The sequence below is a fragment of the Peromyscus eremicus genome, chromosome 8a (genome assembly GCF_949786415.1).
Source record: "Peromyscus eremicus chromosome 8a, PerEre_H2_v1, whole genome shotgun sequence".
In the NCBI taxonomy this organism is placed as follows: domain Eukaryota; kingdom Metazoa; phylum Chordata; class Mammalia; order Rodentia; family Cricetidae; genus Peromyscus; species Peromyscus eremicus.
This window is the reverse complement of record NC_081423.1, coordinates 52,477,295-52,487,954: the sequence shown is the minus strand read 5'-3', so window position 1 is coordinate 52,487,954 and position 10,660 is coordinate 52,477,295. Positions and strand designations below refer to the sequence as shown.

General features: G+C 52.2%; 2 protein-coding genes across 4 annotated transcripts; both read right to left on the bottom strand.

Annotated features, from left to right (window-relative positions):
- Positions 1-1,039: 1,039 nt before the first annotated feature.
- Kcnab3 (potassium voltage-gated channel subfamily A regulatory beta subunit 3) lies at positions 1,040-8,294 on the bottom strand. The gene is made up of 14 exons (XM_059269443.1): positions 7,670-8,294; positions 6,371-6,414; positions 6,246-6,283; positions 5,908-5,987; positions 4,056-4,100; positions 3,928-3,972; positions 3,725-3,768; positions 3,461-3,547; positions 3,109-3,194; positions 2,856-2,976; positions 2,676-2,770; positions 2,456-2,576; positions 2,209-2,297; positions 1,040-2,008 (listed from the first exon to the last, which is right to left on the bottom strand). The coding sequence occupies exons 1-14, from the start codon at positions 7,900-7,902 to the stop codon at positions 1,931-1,933; spliced, it is 1,206 nt and encodes a 401-aa protein (XP_059125426.1). The 5' UTR covers positions 7,903-8,294; the 3' UTR covers positions 1,040-1,930.
- A 511-nt stretch (positions 8,295-8,805) lies between these two features.
- Positions 8,806-10,649, bottom strand: Trappc1 (trafficking protein particle complex subunit 1). 3 transcript variants are annotated; one of them, XM_059270963.1, is made up of 5 exons: positions 10,521-10,649; positions 10,331-10,429; positions 10,123-10,193; positions 9,617-9,755; positions 8,806-9,155 (listed from the first exon to the last, which is right to left on the bottom strand). In XM_059270963.1, exons 2-5 carry the CDS (start codon positions 10,427-10,429, stop codon positions 9,027-9,029), a joined length of 438 nt encoding a protein of 145 aa, XP_059126946.1. In that variant the 5' UTR covers positions 10,521-10,649; the 3' UTR covers positions 8,806-9,026. The 3 variants fall into 3 exon arrangements, with proteins under 3 accessions (XP_059126946.1, XP_059126948.1, XP_059126947.1); XM_059270965.1 differs by having other exon boundaries at positions 10,375-10,429; positions 10,521-10,588; XM_059270964.1 differs by lacking the exon at positions 10,521-10,649 and having other exon boundaries at positions 10,375-10,488.
- Between the last annotated feature and the right edge of the window lie 11 nt (positions 10,650-10,660).

Sequence of the window (10,660 nt, the reverse complement as noted above, 5' to 3'; positions counted from 1 at the left end):
GTGTGTGTTTTTCAATGGTTAAGAGCACAGGCTGCTTTGGCGAAGGACCCAGGTTTGGTTCCTGGCATCCACTGGTGCCTCACAGTCATCTATAACTCAGGTTCCAGGGGATCTGACGTCCTCTCTGTCCTCTTCAGGCACAGGCACACATGAAAGTAAAATGCTCATACACACAAAACCTTTAAAAAATAAAAAACCAAAATGGGGTGAGGTGGCTGCTCTTGCAGAAGACCTGGGTTCAATTCCCAGCACCCACAGAGCAGCTTGTAACTGTTTGTACCTCTAGTCCCTGGGGATCCAACACCATCTTCTGGCCTCTGTGGCCTACAGGATGCAAGTGGTGAATAATCTGTACGCGCAGGCAAAACACCCACATACATAAAACGGATTAAAGGGTGGGCAGGCCAGCAAGATGGCTAAAGGTGATTACTGCCAACAATAACAACCTGAGTTTGATCCCTAGAAGCCACATCGTGGAGAGAGAGAACCGAAAGTTGTCCTCTGACCTCCACAAGAGCACTGTGGCACGTGTATCCACACACATGCACACATAAGATAAAATTTAAAAATGCAAGCCGGGCGGTGGTGGTGCACACCTTTAATCCCATCACTCAGGAGGCAGAGTCAGGTGGATCTCTTGTGAGTCTATCTGAGGCCAACCTGGTCTACAGAGCGAGTTCTAGGATAGCCAAGGCTACACATAGAAACCCTGCCTCAAAAAACAAACCAAAGTAATGTAGAGAAAGGGGAAGTGTTATCCAGCTGCATGCTTCATTAGGAAGATAAGAAGGGGTCAAGAAAATAAAAAGGAGCATCACTAGGTTTTAAAGAAGGCACCAGGGCCTGGGCCAGGGGTACCTGGTGCTTAGATCCTCCAAGGGACCCATAGCCAGGGATGGACACATGCCTGAGCCACTCACATGAGTGGAGAGGAAATCAGTGTTGAGAGCATTCTAACAAAGGAGTTAGAGGAAACCTTATGTGAGACCGTGCCCTTAAGGCCCCCCACCCACCCCCAGCCCAGCAATCTGAGACGTCCTGAGGATCAAGCTGAGATTTTATTTACAGTTAGTTCCCTGGGAAATCTTACAGCAGAGGGGCCGTCTTTATTGCTTTAGATTTATTGCCAGGAAGAAGACTGCAGTCCTCCAATGCTACATACTAAATCCAGTTCAAGCCCAGGGGTGTCCCCAGACCTTTTACAACCTCGTGTTTTTGCTGGTGGTCCAAAGGCCATCACTAAATCCTCCAAAGCACTTTGTTTTCTAAAGGACACCTTGCCATATCTCCATCAAATTTCTTTCTGCCTTTGGCAACATTGTCTTCCCACCTTTATCCCCTCTCTGCAAGCACAAAGTGTCACCCTAGCTCTAGATTTAAGTCCTCCACCTCCAGGCAGGAGGCAGGATTCTGGTTTCCAAAGATTGTCATTTACTTTCTGCCAGGACCAGCCTGGCTTCTATTGAACAAATACTACAAAAGCCCCGTTTCCTGTGCTCCAGATTACGCGATAACTCACTAGGTTCTTGCCACTTGGATGACATTTCAAGGCCCATTTTTGAGGTACTCTCAATGTTTCTTTTATCTGCTGGATGTTTTCTGGGTTTCGGCAATAGGGAAAAGAAACGAGCGAGACCAAATGGCTGAGAGAAGATGGCTCATGCCCTAGAACACACAGCAGGGGCGTACAGGGTGGGTGGGAGATCTACTTTCTCTCTCAAGCCCCAAGGCGAAAGGATATGGCTTTGTTCATGCGAATCGCTACTCGAAGCCGGGACTTGTTGGTGGGCGGGGCTACCCTGATTCTGCCGCTGCGTGGGAGCAGGGTTGGGGGTAGAGGGGAGAGATGGGGCGCTAGAGGGCCGGTTGCTGGAAAGTGGTTTCCGGCAGGTGCAATCACTCCGCGTTGGGTCCCCGCGCCCCCAAAGGACTATTTCTTGGAATGCGATTTGTTCCCCAGGAGTGCGTCTATTTCCATCACCGTTTGCGGCGTCAGCTGACTCAGCACCTTGAGAAGGGGCAGTGGAGAGGACCGTTTTTGCTGGGACACTGAGGAAGGGCATGATGCAGGCCGCAGTGGGACCCAATGAGAAAGGGTCTCAGCTGTTTGTCCCTGTCTCCCTGGACTTTTCATTCAGGTTTAGACAGTATGGCCTTGACTCTCGGGGAAGGGGAGAGAAAACGATTCTGTCTGCATCTCCAACTCACCTGTAGGGAGCCCAGATGTTCCATCAGCTGCTCTGCACTGGACACTCCCAGTAAGACTGAGCTGACACCCTCACTTCGGAGACACCAAGCTGGGACCAGAGGAGGAAAGGGAAAGGAACTGATGGGATCATCGTGGGCACTCAGACTCCGGAAGTGTCTGAAGAGGGTCCTCTCCAGGGACACACTAGTCTAGAGATAGGTTTAGGAAGTCTCACCCACCGAAAGGCAGGCCCCTGCAGGGTCTCACCTATAGCAAGCTGGGCCACAGTGCAGTCTAGCTGGTGAGCGATGGGGAGCAGGTCCATGACTCTGGCTTGTTGCTTCTTACCATCCTCACTCTGCACTTTTTCCTTGAGCCACTGGTACCCCTGGAAGCCAAGGAGAATCAGCAAAAGGCCCCACCCCCTCCTCAACCACACAGCAGCCTAGATAGCCCAGTCCTGCCTCCTGGAGCTACTGCATCTCACCTTGACAGTTGCCTTGCAAGTATCTGGAACTCGCCCATCATACTTGCTAGTAATGAGGCCACACGCCAGGGGAGACCAAGTAACAGAGCCAACACCTAAGAGCAAGAGGTTTTTGGTGTGGGCCAGGGCCTTAGGTCATCACGGGTAAAACGGGAAAGGTGGGGGTGAGGGTCTGCACACCAATCTTGTGGTAGAGTTCAGGCAGCTGCATCTCCACCTTCTCCCTCTGAAAGAAGTGGTTCTCCGCTTGCTCACACACGGGAGGGATCAGATTGAACTGTCTGGCCATGGAATAGGCCTCCTGGGTTGGTGTGGAAAGGAGACAGGGGTTAGAGCAATCCTCCCATCTTCCTGCTTCTCAGCACAGTGAGGTTTGGACTGGGTGTGAGAAAAGGGAACCAGACATGGGGTGGGGAGTGTCAGAGTCACATACCATGATCTCTGCAGCACTCCATCTGGATGTCCCCCAGTACAGGGCCAGGCCCTGGTTGATGACGTGGGTCATGGCTCTCACAATTTCTAGGTGCACAGGAGAGGAAAAGCCTCGATGTCTGATCCGCGGGATCCTAGACTCTAGATCCACCCCACCTAGACTCTGTCCACCCCAACAGGAGCCAGGCATGTCTGTAGCTACTCTTCACCTCCTTCCTTGTTTAGGTCCTAGGGTCTGAGCCTCTGCTATGGAGACTGGGGGGCTTTTGAGTGGGGGAGGCTGGCTTCCTGGTGCCGATTTGAGAACGTGCCCAGTTTTGAAGGGCTGTCAGGTTTAGGGATGCTGGTTTTACCCTCCATAGGACTGTTAGGGTCTGAACGATTGGCGAAGACTATGTCAACGTATTCCAGTTGAAGGCGGTCCAGGGATCCTTGCAAGCCTGGGAGTGGGAGAGAGAAGAGGAAGGTAAATGTCTCACCTTCAGTTTGCTAAGAATCCAGACCATACCCCCTTGTCTCATGGTCAACTTAATCTTCTACTTCAGGACTTCAGAAACAATCCCAAGTCCTCTGGCTTCCATGCCCATCCACCTCAGGTGGCGGCCACCAATTCTCACCTTCAATGATGTGTTTGCGACTCAAGCCTCGCTCAGTTTCTGCCCTGTAGGAAAAGGCTACGTTAAGGATGAGGGATATCTGCAGCTATGAGACAGTGGGATGGCATGAGTCCTCACAGGCAGAATGGGGGCGGGGGACAGCAACCCCCATTCCTATCTCACATACCACACATTCTTTGTAAGTCTTCTCCCCAATTACTTACTGTCCTCCCCAAAAAATCTTAGTGGTGATCACATAGCTTGATCTCCTGGAAAAAACAAAATGAGAGAGCCAACAGGAAAATGATATTTGGTTGATCATGTCTCCAGTAACCCACAAAATCAGTCTCACCTCCAGCCTTTGCTCCTGAGGATGTTGCCTAGGGTTCTTTCAGCCCTGAAATAAAGATAACGTAAGGACACTGATCTCTCCAAGACAGATCAGTTCCTCCCCTTCTCCCAGCTTGTCCCCTCTAGTAGGAAGAAAGGGGAGTGGGGAAACAGGAGTCAATTTGGAGTCTCAGGTCCATCTTGGACAAAGGAGAGGGGCTAGTAGTGTAGTCACACACTCAGTGAGAACTCACCATGTTGTGTACCAACTATGTACCAAATCCTAGTGTGGGTGCTTAAGGGGTAGAGTATGGTGAGGTGAGAGAGCCTTTTTTTTTTTTTTTTTTTTTTTTTGGGTTTTCGAGACAGGGTTTCTCTGTGTAGCTTTGTGCCTTTCCTGGATCTCACTCTGTAGACCAGGCTGGCCTCGAACTCACAAAGATCTGCCTCCCTCTGCCTCCCGAGTGCTGGGATTAAAGGCGTGCGCCACCACCGCCCGGCTGAGAGAACCTTTATGCATTCGCCCATGTTGTGTGCCAACTATGTACCAAGTCCTAGTGTGGGTGCTTAAAGGGTAGAGTATGGTGAGGTGAGAGAACCGAGTCAGGGTGGGCACTGCCTTTTCTGCTTTCAGTCATCTGGGTTGTTCTCTTCTTCATCTGCCTCTGTAAAATACCAGAGGTCCTCCTAAGTGCAGCTCTGGTTCTGCCTGTGAGTGCCGATCCATGGTGAGTCCTCACCAGCTCTGATTCTGCCTGTGAGTGCTGATCCATGGTGAGTCCTCACCAGCTCTGGTTCTGCTGTGAGTGCCAGTCTATGGTGAGTCCTCACCAGCTCTGGTTCTGCCTGTGAGTGCCAGTCTATGGTGAGTTCTCACCAGCTCTGGTTCTGCCTGTGAGTGCCAGTCTATGGTGAGTTCTCACCAGCTCTGGTTCTGCCTGTGAGTGCCGATCTATGGTGAGTCCTTCTCACCAGCTTCCAGAGAGTTGCTCACACAATTCTCCTCTCTTCTCCCCGCTCCCCCTTTGGAAAGAAGATCTCAGTTTGTAGCCTAGGTTGGCCTCAAATTCTCAACCCTCTTCCCTTAGCCTTCCAATGTTGGAATTACAGGTGTGCGCCATCATGCCCAGCCTACACAGTCTGTTAGGATACAAACATGGGCTAACCTGTGACAAGTCTTAAATTACTGAAACACTCTACAGTGTGGGAACTCTCCTCTGTCCCTTGTTTGTGTAATCACTCAGGCTGTATACTTTTCAAGGTTATGTTGACCTCTTCCCTAAACTGTGCGTGCTTTGTGATGGCCTCTCCAGAGGGTCTTGGGAAGACAAGTTCCATGGAGGTGGGAAGCCTCTGAGCTGAGCAGCAAGTATAGTCGTATAAAGCAACTATACTTTATGTCAGAAGGTAGTACAGAGTGTCATGGATGCTTACAGAAGGTTGTGACCAACTCTGGGCAGTTGGGTAAAAGCTTCTTGGAGGATTTGACATTTGAGCTAATCTTGAAGAAGAATGTTTATCAAATAAAGAGGCAGAGTAGGCCACCCTAGACTCTGGCTGCTCCCAATGTAAAGTCATGGGCATGTGATGTGACGTGGTGTGTTTGAAAATACAGCTTTGTAATCTTAAGGATAAATTTGTTGGTTTTATTTTAAATGTAACTGCACAGTATGTATACTGACCTCTAATCCAGAGAGGGAAGTGTGAGAACTACAACTCCCATAGTGCACAGGGGGTCTGTGAGCCCTGAAAAGTTGGACTTTAGTGTTCCCAGAATTCCCAGGTTCCTTTTTTTAAAGAGGGAAACAAGAATCCCTGACGTTCTCTCAGCCTGCCTTCCAAATATAACATCACTCTTTTACCCTGGTTCTTACTTTCCCGCCGCATACACTTCGGCCGTGTCAAACAGGTTTACACCGTGCTCGTAGGCCACTGTCAGCACATCTTCTGCTGTCTAGGGAGGCGAGAAAAAGTCGGAGATGAACGGCTGCCCCTTAGTTACTTCCCTCCCTGCATCCTAACGCATAGCACTTCAGTCCTGGCTCCCCCATTTTCTCTCCTTTGCCCAGCCTCCAGCCTCAGATCCCTTCTCCCCACCCCACCCGCCCCCACCAAGCTTGTCCAAACCCTAGCCAGACAGATCCACTTCTTTCTCTTCTTAGTCCCTCTCCCCAACCACCTCTACCCTGTTTCTGGGTCCCATCACTTATACCTCATCTGAGATCTGAGAGCCAAATGTGACCCAGGTACCTGCAAGACAGACGTCGGACACGTGAGAACTGTGGGAGCCACACTATGAAAGAATGCTCCTTTCCTTTACTTTCTATTCTAACTCACCAAGGCCAAGGCAGGACACCCGGAGACCAGACTTTCCGAGGTTCCTGCAGGACACAGAAGCGGCAGGGAAGGGTGAAACCTCCGCTGGGGACTTGGATGATCAGTCCCCAGCTCCTGTCCTTCCAAACTGAGACGCCCTCAAGGGTCTCAGTCCAAAGAAACCAGACCCAGCGGGCTGATGGGGTGGGCAGTGCTATCCCCATAGCAGAGGCCCTAGGAATATTGTTGAAAGAACGAGTGAGTAGTGATGGATTGTTCCTCGAGAGCCGCTGTCTAGCCCCTCAATTCCTATCATCTGTGCCTTCCGGTCCGTCTTCCGGATGAAGCCCTGCCTGTGTCTCAGCCAGCTCTGGGATGTGTGGAGTAGTGAGTGGGCTTGGAACAATGTGGCTGATGGTGGTGAGTTTGGGAACAGGCCCCCAGTCAAAGAACGCCACACTAAAGGGTGACAGTAGAAAGTCATAAACCAACTCCAGTTCAGGCACTTGACGAAGCACACAGATGAGCCCCAGCAAAGGCAGATGTGGAGATGGGGAGGATTTGACTGGAAAGTCCGTGTCTCTCATTTGACTTCTGAGGACTGAACTAGAACCTCTCCTCTTCCCCAGGCATAGATCAAACAGCTCTACTCCCTAATCAGGGCTGCTACAGGGAGAGGAGGGGATACTTCAGGGGACAAAGGCAGGTCACATCAACGACCTTAGCATATTCCCGAGAAGTCCCCCCCCCCCCCCCCATTTCGAGTTCTGACCGTCTCTGGTCAGCAGTCCCCTAAGGTGAAGTAAAATTCCCATAGCCCTTCCCACCCAACTCTTGTCTTCCAGCATGGGGATGAAAGGTGTGGTCTGTCCCCTTCCCCTCTCCTGCCCTGACCTCACCCTGGAAAGGTTGAGGGAGACTGGCTTCGGGGCTGGTGGGGGCAATATCTGGGTCAGGCGCCCCAACCGGCCAGAGTGAGATGCTGTTTCCTTCGCTCTTCTCCCCAGGACGCCAACCCAAGGGCACTCCATTGGAGGGGAAAGCAGCCTGGAGATCAGGCGTTCCCCGCTTTTTTACGGATAAGGAGGGCACCCCAGGGGCACTGTTTAGATACGACAGGACTCTGTCAACCTTGGTAAACTTGGTCTCATAGTTAGGGGAACTAACAGAGACCAAGAGAGAGTGCCAGTGACGGAAAGAAGAGAGGGGAATGAATAGGGACCTTTTGAGCTAAGTTTGAAGGGGTCGCGGCGATAACCCAGAAAGCCTCAGGAGTCCCGAAAGGGAAGCGAATGGGTAGGCTGCCTGGCCACCCCATACCTGTATTTCATGCCCGTGCCTCGGCCGGTGCTCTCTCGAAGGGCCCCAGCGGGTGCTGGGGGTCGGGGGACCAGTGCAGCTCGTGACTTGGGTCCACCCCCCGGAGGGTTCCCATGCCCTCCGCCCACTGGCCCTCCATTACCGCCCCCAGGACCCGGCCGGGGTCCACACAGACGGTCCTCACTGCTCCGGCTGCGAAGGTTCTGCTCGGTACACGCGATAGACACCTGCATGCCGCCTGGCCAGGGCGGGGGAGGGGGCTCCGAGGGAGAGGGAGGAGGGAGCGGGCAAGTCCGAGGGCAGACACCGGTGTGGTAGTAGCGCGATCCCTGGGAGAGCGGGAAGGCTGGGGAGGCTGCAGCTAGAGCCGCCAAACGGGATCGGGCCCGCGGGGGCGGGCTGCTGGAGGTCGCGGGGTTTGCGGCGGGAAAGGAAAACCGTGGGGAGGGGGGGTGCCAGGAGTGGTGGGTATTCAGATGCCGGGGGCTGTGATGCAGGGAGTAGGAGGATAAACGGGTAAGGATAAAGATAAAGTCGAGGACGGTCTTCAAGGATAGAGACCCAGGGACAAGGGGTGGCGAAAGACGGGTGCCACTTCAGCTGGAACCGCTGCGGGACCGCTGTGCTCCCAGCCGCGTCGGCAGCAAGCCCAGCTCATCAACATGCAGCCCCGCCCCTTCATCTGCATGGGCCCGCCTGCCTCCGAGCCGAACACGCTGCTTCATCTGCATAAGCTCCGCCTGCGGAAGACTCCCCGGCTTCAACAGAGTGCCTTGGTCAGAACATCCCGTTTTAGGAACGTGGTTCTACTTTTTGTACTTGAAGTTTGTCAACTTTCCTCCCGGTCAGTGATGTGCAGTCGAGAGGGGCTTTTTTTTTGTCCCCCAGAAAACAAGGTTTAGAGACACCGATTGTCACAACTAGAGGTGAGGCAGGATGTATATATTACATTTAGCAAGTGGTCACAAAGGTTGCTGCTAAAATACTAAAACGTAATAAGGAATTATCCAACTGATAAGATGTGAGCAATCTGCTGGAAAAACCTCTTTATAGGCTTCAGGGATGTGTGGCTACACTAGTTCCCATCTTTATGAGTCACACTGGGAGGGGCCACAGAAACCCACACTCAGGCAGCAGAAGGTGACAAAGAGTTTATTCTGTGTTCCTCATAGAGTCAAGCAGGGGATAAAACTGTCAAGGACTCCTTTGGGCTTCATTCTTATGACCCGGAGGCAGTGGGTGGTGGGCCTTCAGGTCGAAGCTCTTGGGGGAGACAGGGAGGTGGAAGGGCTGAGGGTGCCACAAGTCACAAGGGTCCAGACAGTCACGGATTCTTCTGAGGGGGGAGGTAGATGTTTCAGCCAGCCCGGGCAGAGAAGAAGGGCAAAGATCGGACATAGGAGTCTAGCCGGGAGCGGAAGAGCTCACTTTGCACAGTCTGTCCCAGTGGGCACAGAGGGTTCTTCACGACCAGCTCCACATACAGCTGTGGAGAGGAGGGTGTGTGAGCCAGATTTGGGACATTTCTCATTTTCAACCTCAAACCTGGTATAACCTCAGGGATGTAAGAATACACGGAGGGGGGCTGGAGAGATGGTTCAGCAGTTAAGAAAGCATACCGCTTTTGCAGAGGACAGTCAGCGCCCAGCACCCAAGTTGAATGGCTCACAATTGCCCGCAATTCCAGCTCCAGAGGATCTGTCACCCTCTTCTGTCCTCCACAGACACCTGTGCTCACATGCATAAACCCCCTCTACATAATACATATAGTTAAAATTAAATCATTAAAAGCATTCAACTTCTCCCTTAGGAATAGTTATTACTGTTGAAGGAGCTGAAGGCTCTGGAGAAAACTGAGTCCAACAGGGATATAATACAAAAGGATTAGGGCAGAGACCTTGAGGGTCTCCTAGGGCTCCGGGAAAAGGGTTCCCGGCTGACACTGACCGCACTGTAGATGTGGTGTAGCACATCTCGAATAGGTCCCACGCCCAAGTCAGTATTCATGACAACCTTGATTCCAGTGGGCGTCTCGTAGTAATGGAGTTTGTACCGGCTCGTTTGGAAAGACAGAAAGCCATCCTTCCTGCAGAAATGGGTATTGAAACAGGAGTGGAATCACTCCCAAAGAAATAATTGTGATCCCCTCAAGATCAGCTCCTTCCTATTCACATAAACAGATGGTCTGTAGCAGCCTCATTGAGTAAAAACACCTACCATCATCTCCACCCCTCCACTTAGTCGCTGCTGCCTTCACCCGTCCTACTCTGAGACTCTCCCTGCAGCTAGCTACTCCTGACAGCTTCAGGACTCGTGTTCCAGATCCAACCTTTCTCTCTCTAATATCAGCCTCCCCTCTCAGGGGCCACATGCCACTTCCATTCCAAAACAATATCGACCACTCCCAAGGCTGGCTAGCCCTCCCTTCAACACCTCCTCTAACACGACCGTACATGTCTAGCGGGGACATCTTGCTGACGAAGGAACGAATGGAGAAGAGCATCCCATACATCAGCTTGTACTCCTGCAGGGAGAGGGGGTAGAGTTAGGTCTCGGCTATGGAAGGAGAGAGAATGGGAGCGGGAAGGAACTGGGATTTGGAGAAGAGGGACTGGGATGGGACTATGTGCATCTGGGGGTGTGCCGGGACTCTCCGATCACCTCTTCCTTAGGGATCCCCGCTTGCTTCTTGCGGTGCCACTCACTGTAATGTAGACATACTCCATTCCGGTCAAATAGGTACAGATTGTGGACAGTCATCTGCAAGATAAAGGGCCTCGCTCAATGGCATGCACCTGACTCTGTAGAACCGGGGTCTTCAGTTAGGTGGGAACCCCACCTCCGGACTCACCGGAATTGCTGCGAGTGAGGGTGACAAGCTACTTCCGGTTTCCAAGCACAGCTAGGTGGCAAGCCGCAGCAGCAGAGCATTGACTCCGCCCCGATAGTCTCACCAGACTCCACCTCTCTCCCGCAGCCAATCCGTGCTCA

What these genes read in the sequence shown, in the direction of transcription:
- Trappc1 (XM_059270963.1), bottom strand. Translation starts at nt 10,429, where the DNA reads ATGACTGTCCACAATCTGTACCTATTTGACCGGAATGGAGTATGTCTA. An exon ending in CGGGGATCCCTAAGGAAGAG is followed by an intron (nt 10,194 to 10,330) that starts GTGATCGGAGAG and finishes CTCTCCCTGCAG; the next exon opens with GAGTACAAGCTGATGTATGG. An exon ending in TACACCACATCTACAGTGCG is followed by an intron (nt 9,156 to 9,616) that starts GTCAGTGTCAGC and finishes TCCTCTCCACAG; the next exon opens with CTGTATGTGGAGCTGGTCGT.
- Kcnab3 (XM_059269443.1), bottom strand. Translation starts at nt 7,902, where the DNA reads ATGCAGGTGTCTATCGCGTGTACCGAGCAGAACCTTCGCAGCCGGAGC. An exon ending in TCGCAAACACATCATTGAAG is followed by an intron (nt 3,548 to 3,724) that starts GTGAGAATTGGT and finishes TCCCACTCCCAG; the next exon opens with GCTTGCAAGGATCCCTGGAC. An exon ending in AACATCTGGGCTCCCTACAG is followed by an intron (nt 2,009 to 2,208) that starts GTGAGTTGGAGA and finishes CCCCTTCTCAAG; the next exon opens with GTGCTGAGTCAGCTGACGCC.